General features: G+C 33.8%; 1 protein-coding gene and 1 pseudogene across 1 annotated transcript in view; one reads left to right on the top strand and one right to left on the bottom strand.

The window, feature by feature from the left end:
- Positions 1 to 4,089: 4,089 nt before the first annotated feature.
- LOC129529655 (eukaryotic translation initiation factor 3 subunit F-like) lies at positions 4,090 to 6,399 on the bottom strand (annotated as a pseudogene).
- Positions 6,400 to 7,495: 1,096 nt separating this feature from the next.
- LOC134756411 (uncharacterized) overlaps positions 7,496 to 14,043 on the top strand; it is a 41,048-nt gene continuing 34,500 nt past the window's right edge. Inside the window, exon 1 of the mRNA XM_063705035.1 lies at positions 7,496 to 7,612. Coding sequence (XP_063561105.1) covers positions 7,496 to 7,612 — 117 coding nt within the window. The remainder of the gene's footprint in view (positions 7,613 to 14,043) is intronic.

Genomic DNA, 14,043 nt, shown 5'->3' with positions numbered 1-14,043 from the left:
CAGTAAAAGCATGAGGGTAAGGGAGATCTCTGAAGTATCCAATTCAGTTGAGCCTCCTAAGGAACAAAGCAGAATGCAGAAAAATTAAGAGTGGGTCTAGGGAATAAAATAGAGATATGCACCGGGGTATGATGATGTGTCTGGGAAAGAATATACAAATACTTTTAAAATTACTAGACAATAAACCTGAGATGACACTAATACAGGTAAATCTCATTTAATGGTAATATATTCCAAGAAATGCATCATTAGGTCATTTTGTGGCTGTGCAGACACCAAAGAGTGTACTTTATACAAACCTAGACAGTGTAGCCTACTACATACCTAGGCTATATCATACAGCCTATTGCTCCTGGGCTACACACCTGTGTAGCATGTCACTGTGCTGAATACAGTAAGCCAGTGGTCCCCAACACCCAAGCCATGGACCAGCACCGGTTCGTGTCCTGTTAGGAACTGGGCACAAAGCAGGAGATGAGTGGCTGGCCAGCCGAGCATTACTGCCTGAGCTCCACCTCCTGTCAGATCAGCAGCAGCATTAGACCTTCACAGGAGCACAAACCCTATTGTGAACTGCCCATACAAGGGATCTAGGTTATGTGCTCCTTATGAGAATCTAACTAGGCTGGGTGCTGTGGCTCACGCCTGTAATCCCAACACTCTGGGAGGCCGAGGCAGGTGGATCACAAGGTCAAGACAATCCTGGCCAACATGGAAACCCCGTCTCTACTAAAAATACAAAAATTAGCTGGGTGTGGTGGCACATGCCTGTAGTCCCAGCTACTCGGGGGACTGAGACAGGAGAATCACTTGAACCCAGGAGGCAGAGGTTGCAGTGAGCCGAGATTGTGCCACTGCACTCTAGCCTGGCAACAGTGGGAGACTCAGTCTAAAAAAAAAGAAAAAAAAGAATCTAATGCCTGATGATCTGAGGTGGAACAGTTTCAGCCCAAAGCCATCCCCACTCCGTGGAAAAATTGTCTTTCACAAAACCAGTCCCTGGTGTCAAAACTTTGGGGACCGCTGCTGTAGGCAGTTATATCACAATAGTAATATCTAAACATGGAAAAGATACAGTAAAAACATAGTACATTGGGAGGCCGAGGCGGGCGGATCACCTGAGGTCAGAAGTTCGAGACCAGCCTGACCAACATGGAGAAACTCCGTCTGTACTAAAAATACAAAATTAGCTGGGCGTGCTGGCGTGGGCCTATAATCCCTGTTACTCGTGAGGCTGAGGCAGGAGAATCACTTGAACCCCGGAGGCAGAGGTTGCAGTGAGCCAAGATCGTGCCATTGCACTCCAGCCTGGGCAACAAAATAAAACTCCTTCTCCAAAAAAAGAAAGAAAAAAATATATATATTACAAAAGTTAAAGAGAGTGGTACACCAGTATAGGACACTTAGCATGAACAGAGGTTGCAGGACTGGCAGTTGCTCTGATGAGTCAGTGAGTACTTGGTGAGTGAATGCGAAGGCCTAGGATATTACTGTACATAACTATTGACTTTATATGCACTGTACACTTAGGCTACACTAAATGTATTTAAATTTTTTCTTTCTTTAACAAGTTCATCTTAGCTTATCATAACTTTATAAACTTTTAATTTTTTTAATTTTTTGATTCTTTCATAATAACACATCTTAAAACAAAAACACATTGAACAGCTGTACAGAAATACTTTATATCCTTATTTGATAAGCTTTATTTATTTTTATTTTTTATGTTTTAAACTTTTTTGTTAAAAACTAAGATACAAACACACACACTAGCTTAGCCCTGTAAGGGTCAGGATAATCAATATCACTGTCTTCCATCTCCAAATCTTGTCCCAGTGAAAGGTCTTCAGGGTCTTCAGTGGCAATAACATACACGCAGCTGTCATTTTCTATGATAACAAGGCTTTCTTCTGGAAGAACTCCTGAAAGACCTTCCTGAGGCTGTTTTATAGTTAACTTTTCTTAATGAGTAGAAGTACTACACTCTAAAATATGAATAAAATGTATAGTATTGTAAATACTGTTGATCCTTGAACAGTGCAAGGGTTAGGGGACCAGCTCCTGTGCAGTTGAAAATCCATATATAATTCTGGGCTATCCCCAAACTTAACTACTAATAGCCTATTCTTAACTGCAAGCTTTGCTGATCAAATAAACAATTAATGCATACTTTGTTAATTATATACTGTATTCTTATAATAAAGTAAGAGAAAAGAAAATTCTATTAAGAAAATCATGAGGAGGAGAAAATATGTTTACTATTCATTAAGCGAAAGCGGATCATCATAAAGGTCTTCGTCTGCATATTCATGTTGAGCAGCCAGAGGAAGAGAAGAGGAGAAGTTGATCCTGTTGTCTCGGGGGTGGGAGAGGCAGAAGGAAATTTGCATATAAGTGAACTCGTGCATTTCAAATCCATGCTGTTCAAGGAGCAACTGTACATAAACTAGTCACATGGTCATTTATTATCATTACCAAGTATGACATATGGTACATAATTAGATGTGCTAACCTTTAATGCCACTGACAAATGTAGTGGGTTTGCTTATACCAGCCTCACTGCAAACACATGAGTAATGCGTTGTGCTATGATGTCATCATGGCCACAGTGTTACTAGATGGTAAGAATTTTTCAGCTCTGTTATCTTAAGCAACCACCATTGTATGCAGTGTAGCATTTACCAAAAAACCATTATGCCACACAGGACCATATTTGGGGCTTTTAATGTCCCCTGTCCCCAAAAGATCCTTCTATTCAAAATGTGAGCTCATGCATGGTTTAAAATTTGTGATGGTGTGCAGTGGACACATGGGGGATTGACATATTTTTCTCTTTACTTTTGAATAGTTTGTTTTTCTTTTTTTTTTTTGAGACAGAGTCTCACTCTGTCTCCCAGGCTGGAGTGCAGTGGTGCGATCTCAGCTCACTGCAAGCTCGCAAGCTCTGCCTTCTGGGTTCATGCCATTCTCCTGCCTCAGCCTCCTGAGTAGCTGGGACTACAGGTGCCCACCACCAGGCCCAGCTAATTTTTTATATTTTTAGTCGAGACTGGATTTCACTGTATTAGCCACGATGTTCTCGACCTCCTGACCTCGTGATCTGCCCACCTTGGCCTTCCAAAGTGCTGGGATTACAGGTGTGAGCCACCACGCCCAGCCAAGGATGACTTCTTAAAATAGACACGAAGTATGAAAATACTTGTATCCCAAGTAAATTCTCATTAGAGGGAATCCGCTGAAGAGGAGTAATCATATGCATACAATGACATGTTATATAATAGATATTAGTCAGCTGATACTTGTTCAATGGGCTCATGGACAAATGCACATGATACTAAGGATAGAAGGTATTCATGACTTTACATAATCAAATCGTATCTGGACCAATGTAGAACAACTCTAAGGCTAATATGACAGCCTTCCCTCAGGGGCTACCCGGTCAACTTGCAGATTGACGACATTGAAACCCATCCCTCAGGGATTTTGTTCTCACCGAAATGGACACGTATTCTGTGTATGAACTCGCCCTTTACATTTGCAATTGTTCTGCTGGTACCACCATGCGTGAACTTAAATAATTTGTTATTCACCATCATGATATCCCATACAACATTGTTTTTGACTACGGAATTCATTTCACTGCAAAAAAAAAATATATGGTATTAGGCTCATGTTTGTGCAATTCATTGGATTTACAACATAATCCCCATCACCTAGAAGAACCTGACATGATGGAATGGAATCATGTAACTCAGTTAATGCTCCCAGCTGGTAAACAACACATAGTGAGGTTGGGATGTTGTCCTACAGTGTGTGGTATAAACTTAGAGTCAGTGACCACCGTGTAGTGTTATTTCTCTTACAACAAAAACACATGAATCTGAAAGTCAAGGGGAGGGGCTCCCTGCACTATTATGCCTAATTTGCACTTGCAGACTTTTTCTTCCCTTTTGTGAAACTTTGGGTTCTCCTCATTTAGAGATATTAGTTCCCCAGGGAGGAAACTAACTTCTTTTTTTTTTTTTTAATTTACAAAAAGTAGGCTATGTTTATTAGAGTCACACACAGTTGACTGTCTCAGTGTGACTCAAGACCACAAAAAACCCATTTGTCCTTCACTTCTGAGTCCTGGGGTTAAGACCTAGACCAGCAAGCGTACTGCTTGGGGTCCCTTCACAGGTTTACAAGTTTTTCACTGAGGGCAATCTGTGGCTGTGTGAGGTTGGCCAGGTAGGTCACCATCAACAGGTCATTGATGTTGCTGTGGAGCATGGTCTCGAAGTCATCAGGAACTATTTTCGGTACTTGGTTAACCAGGCTCATCAGGAAGTGGTCCACCTTCCTGATAGTATTGTCAGCTGACACTTTTCCAGATAATACATCCTCTGCATATTGCAACACTGTGCTCAGGGCATCCTGGATGTGAGCTGATGCCCCTCCTACTTGCTGCAAGTCACTTGAGAGTCCAATCACTCTGTTGGGGCTAAAGCAGGTCTTCATGATCAGGTCAACTCTGATGCATTCAGTGTCATAGTATGCATATTTCACTGTCAGAGGTGTGAACATCACTCCCGCGGTCCTCCCAGGGACACCCATTGAAGTGCTGACATAGGCTTTGATGCTCGTGCGGCCATTCTGGAGACTTGTGTCCACAGTGAGGTGGATGGGGTTGGGGGCCTCTCAGCTGTAGTACTCATGGATCAGCACAGAGTGTTCTGTGATGTCATGGCTTGTAGCATACCAGCCCAAGATGAGCTCATTTGGAGAAATTTTTTATGCAGTTCATACATGTTCTTAGCAAATTCCGTGTCAACAGCCACTTCATCTGACTCATTGTGTGGCACTGAAAAGCAATTGGTGACCTCCACTGAGTGTTTGTTGACAGTTCCCAACAGGGTCCCGATAACTCAGGCAGCACCCTCGTTGTGTCTTTTGTAGCTGTCCACAGTGGAGGCCAAAATGACTGGGTACAGCCTGACCACGTGGCCACCAGGGAAGGGCCCTGGAAGAGCAGCACCAGGCAGAGCAGGCTCTGGGGTCTGCACTGGAGCTTGTGCTGAGGCCAGGGTCTGGCTTTAGATGTCAGGTTTCATTAAGTGGAAGCTGAAATACCACTTGGGGATATTTAGTTCTTCTTGAAACTAAAGGTAAAGAAAACAGTAGACCTATTAACAGGTAATTGATCTAGAGATAGCCAAGGTGAAATTGGATTTCTCTATTCAATAGGGGCAGGGAGGACTATGTGTGGAACACAGGATTATCTCAGTCATTCCATGTGTGATAGTACATGAAAGAGATGAGCAGTTGTAGTGCTGTTCACGGTGCAAAAGTATCCCTTCTTCCTAACGTGGGAGGGCTGCTTTTGCAAATATGTCTGTGCTATTTCTCACTGGTCCTGCCTCTTCTGTTCTTGGAATCAAACTCAGTCCATGACAGATCCCACTACTAGCTGAATTTCTTTATTAGTCCTATCACAAATGAAATTTTGTATTAGCACCTCAGGGGATTTCTTTAATTTTGCAAAATATGTCATCCTAATTTATTATTTTTTTCCTAAGATCTGGCAATGAGTATCGGTTCTCTGCTTCGTATGTTACCCTGCTTACTCACAGCTGCTTCAGGTGACCTCCTTTTTAGGTTCAGAGTTATGGCTGACGTCTGCTTTAATCAAAACAGAATGTATTTTGGTTTCTTATTTTGTTTATCACTTCTATCTTCAAATTAGAAATCCTGGAGCTCATTAGATTTACTTTTATGTTTATTTTTGAAAGAGCATCCTGCTCTGTCACCCAGGCTGGAATGCAGTGGTACAATGACTGCTCATTGTGGCCTTGACCTCCTGGGCTCAAGTGATTCTCCTGCCTCAGCCTCCCAAGTAGCTGGGATTACAGGCACCTGCCACCACACCTGGCTAATGTTTGTATTTTTAGTAGAGTCAGGGTTTCACCATGTTGGCCAGCTGGTCTCGAACTCCTGATCTCAGGTGATCTGCCCACCTAGACCTCCCAAACTGCTGGGATTACAGGTGTCAGCCACCATGCCCAGCCAATTTTTATGACCATGAATGGGGACAGATTTCTTAAACAGTTCACAAAGAGCCATAGTTTTAAGGGAATAAATTGATAAATTAGACTGTATTCAAATTAAGAATTTCTGTTTATTAAGAGACACCACTAAGAAAGTGACAAGGCAAGTTGCAGAGTGGGAACAGATCTATGAACACATAGAACTGACAGAGGGCTCACATCAGCAATATGTAAAGAGCTCTTAAAAATCACTAAGAGAAAGAACAATGGGTAAAACACTTAAACATGTAATTTATAAAAGCAAATACTTGAATGTGTTCTGTTTCTTAATATTCATGTAAATGCAAATTAACATCACAAGAGGATAACACATCCTCCAAAACGGCTAAAATGTAAAAGACAGAACACCAAGTGTTGGAGAGAATCTGGAGCAACAAGAACTCTCATCACTGCTGGAGGGGATACTGTGTTTGGCATTGAAGAAAGGTTCTAGAAAGGAGCACATTCAGGACTCAGGTATTTCACTGTTAGGATAACAGAAACGCTTGCACATCTGCATCAAAAGACATCTATGGAAATGTGTGTGGCATCATTCTCTGTCATTGGAAAAATATCTTGAAACAAAACCCAAATGTGACTTCTGTTTTCCAGCTTGGAAGCTGTCACTGCTGTCCTCACAACAACAACAAAAAACACCTTGAACAAACTGAAAATTAACAACTTTTCTTAGATCCATCAGAGACTTGAGGTTAACACGCCAAACCATTATCCCCCAAATTGGAGAGGCAGTGAGTCCCAGCCTAACAGGATCGGAGGCTGGCCACTGGAGCCAGAACCACGGTGGGAAGACTTACATGTAAACAACAAATCGCTGGAGGCTCCATGCACATAAACTTGAGAATTAAGAATTAAGGGAGCCCGGTCTTAGGGGGCCCTACACTTTCATGAACCTCCAAGAGCTCTGCCAGACGCTCTTATGCACATCAGAGAAAAATTCCCTCCTGCTTCCCACAGGGAAGGGGAAAAGTAACTACGTTGAAATACACCCTGGGTGTTCCGTTCTCCTTAGCAAAAGCCTGCCCCAGGGAAACTATTTCACAAGAGTCTAACCACCTTGGACTTTAGCAGGGCCTAACACATGTTAGGATAAGAATAAAAATTGCATCAAACTTTTCTTCAGAACCCATGCAAGCAAGCAAGAAAACTCCACCAACCTAAAATTCTGTATCCTGCAAAATTATCTTTCCAAAATGAAGAAAAATAAAGACTTTCTCAGAGAAACACAATTTTGCTGTCAGTAGATCTGTCAAAATGTTAAAAGAAGTTATCCAGAGAGAAGAAAATGATACAGGCTAAAAACTTGGATCTACATAAAGAGAAAAGGTTTTAGAGAAGGAAGAAAGGGGCTTCCTGCCTCCCTCCTCCATGGGGCACTGGTGCTATGCCCAGCACCCAGATGCCCCTACCCAATGCCGAATAAGAACACAGAGCACCGTGAATGGCTGGCTCTAAAAGGAAGAGTGGAAGACTTGTGTTCTCAACCCACAGCTGCTACTGCTACATTTAAAGACACTGCAGTGAACATTGTAAGTTCTCTGGCTCATGGAGGGAGGAATCTATTCCAAAGACTCTGGGAAAAACTGTAAAGTAAACAAAAATATGGTGAAAGCTGTTTCCTGAGCTTTATTGATGTTAATAATGCACCTTATTGGCCAGGCACAGTGGCTCACGACTGTGATCCCAGCACTTTGGGAGGCCAAGGTGGGAGGATCACAAGGTCAGAAGATCGAGTCCAGCCCGGCCAACATGGTGAAACCCTGTCTCTACTAAAAATACAAAAATTAGCTGGGTGTGGTGGCACGTGCCTGTAATCCCAGCGACTCAGGAAGCTGAGGCAGGAGAATCGCTTGAACCCGGCAGGTGGAGGTTGCTGTGAGCTGAGATGGTGCCACTCTTCTACAGCCTGGTGACAGAGGAAGACTAACTCTCAAAAAACAAACAAAAAACAAAAACAAAAAACAAAAAACTGGTCACCTTTTCACCATATACACAAATTAACTCAGGTTGGATTAAAGATTTAAATTTAAGACCTCAAACTACAATAATCCTAGAAGAAAAACTTCAAAAGTACCATTCTGGATATGGGCTATGGGAAATAATTCATGACTAAGTCTTCAAAAGAAATTGCAACAAAAGCAAAAATTGACAAATGGGACCTAATTAAACTAAAGAGCTGCCACAGAGCAAAGGAAACCATCAGCAGAGTAAACAACCTACAGAATGGGGGAAATTATTCACAAACTATGCATCCAACAAAGGTCTAATATTTAGAATCTATAAGGAACATAATTCAACAAGCAAAACACAACCCCATTTAAAAAGGGGCAAAAGACATAGACACTTCTCAGAAGGAGATATACATGGAGCCAACAAACATGAAAAAAATGCTCATCATCAGTAATCACTAGAGAAATGCAAATCAAAACCACAATGAGATATTATCTCACACCAGTCAGAATGGCTAATTTTAAAAAGTCAAAAAAAATAGCAGATAGTGGCAAGGATAAGGAGAAAAGGGAATGCTTATACACCTTTGGTGGGAATGTAAGTTAGTTCAGCCACTGTGGAAAGCAATTTGGAGATTTCTCAAAGAACATAAAACAGAACTAACATTCAACCCAGCAGTCTCATTACTGGATATGTATCCAAAAGAAAACAAATCATTCCACCAAAAAGACGTATGCGCTTATATGTTTATTGCAACACTATTCACATTAGCAAAGACATGGGGTCAACCTAGGTGCCCATCAACAGAGGACTGGATAAAAATGTGGTACATATAGACCATGGAATACTATAAAGCCACAAAAAAGAATGAAATTATGTTCTTTGAGGGAAAATGGATAGAGCTGGAATCCAGGAAGTGAACTAATGTAGTAACAGAAAACAAACGCCTCATGTTCCTATAAGTAGGAGCTAAATTCTGAGTACCCATGGACATGAAGATGGTGACAATAGACACTAGGGACTGCTAGGAGGGGGAGGGAGGAAGGAAAAGGTTGAAAAACTTCTGAGTACCATGTTCAGTACCTGGGTGTTGGGATCATTCACACCCCAAACCTCAGCACCACACAATATACCCAGGAAATAAACCTGCACATGTACACCCTGAATCTAACATAAAAGTTGAAAAAGAAAAAACAGAATGGAATCTCTGTTTATTCTCAGCGTATCAGTTGGGCCTCTCTTCAACTTGAAACCGTCACTATTGGCTATATTTGGGAGTGCCCTATTTCCCATCTCATAACTTATTTTAAGAAACACAGCATAATAATGTCTGGGCTTGGGATGCAGTTTTTGAAACAAAACACTGAGCCTTCAATGACCTTCCTGTACATGTAAAAGCACACCTGTCTGCATGTCAGCAGATGGACCTCCCAATGTGGATTGTGCCTTCACCTTGGAATGTTTATGCCCTATCGGCACGGTGTTGGGATTAGGGATCTCCTGCCATTGGTCCTAAGTGCCACTGTCTGTGCTGAGTTTTTCAAAGGTCAGAGCAGATTGAACCTTTGTGGTTTCATTTTCCCTGATTCTGATTTTTCTTATGGGGAACCTGTGTAGCGGCATTCAAGGTATGTTCATACTGGCCTGTCAAATGCGATATTTTGAAATTGCTACTTAATGGTTTCAAAATATGTTACTTAAAAAATTATCCTCTGAATTTTCCATATGCAGTTATAAATATGTTTCATGGTTATGTTTTATTCCTCAATTTATATATTTGATTATTGTACCAGGCAGAGTACCTTTGAAATTTTTCTGCCTTTAAAAAATATATATATAATAGGTATTATATATAACATATATTATATGTACTATACATAATATATATACATTATATGGATTATATATAATATATAGTATGACATAATATACATTACTTTCTATGACATATATACTATATATAATAAAAAATATATAATACCTAATATATAATATGTATATTGAATATATTATATATAATATATAATGCATATATTATATATAATACATAACGTATATTATATAATATATATCATATATTAAATATAATATATAATACATTTCCTATATAATATATAAAATATATAATATATAATATATAATACATGATATATATTATATAAAATACATGATATATAATATATAAAACATGATATATATTATATATCATATATGATATATATGATATATAATATATAATGTATGATATATATTATGTAATATATGACATATTATTATATATAATACATAATGTATAATCTAATATATATTATATTATAAATGATTATATTATATTGTCTATAATTATATTATATTATATTATCTATAATATATCATAATATATTATATATTATATTTTATTATTATTATATATTATATAACATTATATTATATTTTATATTATATATCTAATATAATATATAATATAGTAGATAATGTGATCATATATAATACATTATGTATGATATATAATATATAATATGTAATATATATTATATATAATACATAATATATAATATAATATATAATGTAACAATAAAATAGATATTATATATAATATCTATTATTTAATATAGATATTATATATTCTATATATGATATATATTATATTATACATTATATATATCATATATTATATATTATATATTATATATATTGTATATTATATAATATCATATATTATATATTATATATTGTATATTATATAATATCATATATTATATATATTGTATATTATATAATATCATATATTATATATTATATATTATATTATATATAATATATAACATATAATATCATATATTATATATCATATATTATATGTATTATATAGAATATATAATATCATACATTATATATTCTATATTATATATATTATATATAATATATAATGTCATGTATTATATATTCTATATTATATATAGTACAATATGTTATATACAATATATAATATATATAAAACATAATATAAAATATATATTATTATATTATATATAATTATAGAATTATATATATTATACTGTATATACGATCATATATAATATATAAATATATATAATTATATATTATATTACATATAATAATTATATATTATATATATTATTATAATATATATCATATATTAAAATAATATAAGGATGCAGGATGAAAAAGGAAATTATATATATATCATATGTAGTATATATATTATCTTATATATAATTATTATATATATATTTGGGGGTGCCGTATTTCCAATCTCATAACTTATTTTAAGAAGCACAGCATAATAATGTGTGGGCTTGGGATTCAGTTTTTGAAACAAAACACTGAGCCTTCAATGACCGTCCTGTACATGTAAAGGCACACGTGTCTGCATGGCAGCAGTTGGACCTCCCAATGTGGATTGTGCCTTCACCCTGGAATGTTTATGCCCTATCCCCACGGTGATGGGATTAGGGATCTCCTGCCGTTGGTCCTAAGTGCCACTATCTGTGCTGAGTTTTTCAAACGTCAGAGCAGAGTGAACTTTTCTGGTTTCATTTTCCCTGATTCTGATTTTTCTTATGGGGAGCCTGTGTAGCATTCAAGGTATGTTCATACTGGCCTGTCAAATGCGATCTTTTCAAATTAATAGTTAATGTTTTCAAAATATGTTTTTAAAAAAATTATCGCCTGTATTTCCATATGCAGTTATAAATATGTTTCATGGTTATGTTTTATTCCTCAATTTATATATTTGATTATTGTACCAAGTAGAGTACCTTTGAAATTTTTCTTCCTTCAAAGATATGTATCTTGGCTGAGGCCTGTGATCCCAGCACTTTGAGAGGCCAAGGCAAGAGGATCACAAGGTTAGGAGATCAAGACCATCCTGGACAATACAGTGAAACTCTGTCTCTACTAAAAATTCAAAAATTAGCCACACATGGTGGCATCTGGTGTAGTCCCAGTGTGGTGTAGTCCCAGCTACGTGGGAGGTTGAGGCAGGACAATCACTTCAACCCATGAAGCAGAGGTTGCAGTGAGCCAAGATGGCTCCATTGCACTCCAGCCTGTGCAACAGAAAAACTCTCTGTTTAAAAAAATTATATATATAATATATATATTACATATAATATATATGATATATATGTAGTGTATAATATATATAAGCTATTATATATGTGATATAAAATATATATCATATATTATATGTCATATCATACATAATATGTCATATTATATGAATTATTTATAATATATAATATATTACATATAATACATATTATATATTACATATAATACATATTATATATTATATATAATATATATTATATATTAAATATATATTATATATAACATAATATATATTATATATATTACATAATATATTATACATATTTTACATAATATATACTACATATTATATATATATATGTAATATATATTATCTAATATATATATTATATTACACATGTTACATAATATAATATACATTACATATATAATATGTAATATATATTACATATATATAATATATAATATATATTATGTGTTATATATAATATAAATTATATATTATATATAATATAAATAATATGACATAATAAATATTATATCACATAACATATAATAGATTATATAATACATATTATATATTGTATATTATAACATATATTATATAGTACATATAGGATAATATTTATCATATATGATATATCATATGTATGATATATACTATATGATACATATGATATATCATAAATCCTACCTGATGTATATGATATATCATATATACTACATGATGTATATGATATATCATAGGATATATACTATATGATAATATATGTCATATGTATAATATATGATATATATTATCTATATCATATATTATATTAGACATAATTATATTATATTATATATAATATATCATAATACATAATAAATTGTGTTATATATAAGATATCATAGTATATGTTATATTACATTATATTATTTATCATTGTATATAATATATTATCTTATGTTATATTATATATAATATATCATAATATATTATACTATACAACATTATTACTATATATTATATATAATATATAATACATAATATAATATGAATTATAAAATGATATATTATATATAATATATAGTACATATTGTATATGATATAATATATTATATATTGTGTATATTATATATTATAAAATATTGTATATTATATATTATATAATATATTATACAATATTGTATATTATATATTATATAACATATTCTATAATAGTGTATATTATATATTATATATTATATAATATTGTATATTATAATTATATAGTATTGTATATTATAATTATATAATATTGTATATTATAATTATACAATATTTTATATTATATTTATATAATATTGTATATTATAATTATATAATATTTTATATTATATTTATATAATATTGTATATTATATTTATATAATATTGTATATTATAATTAAATAATATTGTATATTATATTTATATAATATTGTATATTATAATTGTGTAATATTGTATATTATAATTGTGTAATATTGTATATTATAATTATGTAATATTGTATATTATATATTATGTAATATTGTATATTATATATTATGTAATATTGTATATTATATATTATGTAATATTGTATATTATATATTATGTAATATTGTATATTATATAATATATTATATACAATATTACATATTATATAATATTGTATATTATATATTATATAATATTGTATATTATATATTCTATACAATATTATATATTATATAATATTGTATATTATATATTATATAATATTGTATATTATATATTATATAATATTGTATATTTTATATAACATATATATTAGTATAATATATAATTATATATAATTATAAAATTACATATATTATATTATATATATAATAATTATATATTATTATATATTATAATATTATATATAATATATTATATATAATATAAGGATCCAGGATGTAAAAGGAAA

This window comes from Gorilla gorilla, chromosome 23 (genome assembly GCF_029281585.2).
Source record: "Gorilla gorilla gorilla isolate KB3781 chromosome 23, NHGRI_mGorGor1-v2.1_pri, whole genome shotgun sequence".
NCBI classification, from domain to species: domain Eukaryota; kingdom Metazoa; phylum Chordata; class Mammalia; order Primates; family Hominidae; genus Gorilla; species Gorilla gorilla.
Note: the sequence above shows the minus strand (reverse complement) of the source record. Positions and strands in the feature narration are given on the sequence as shown.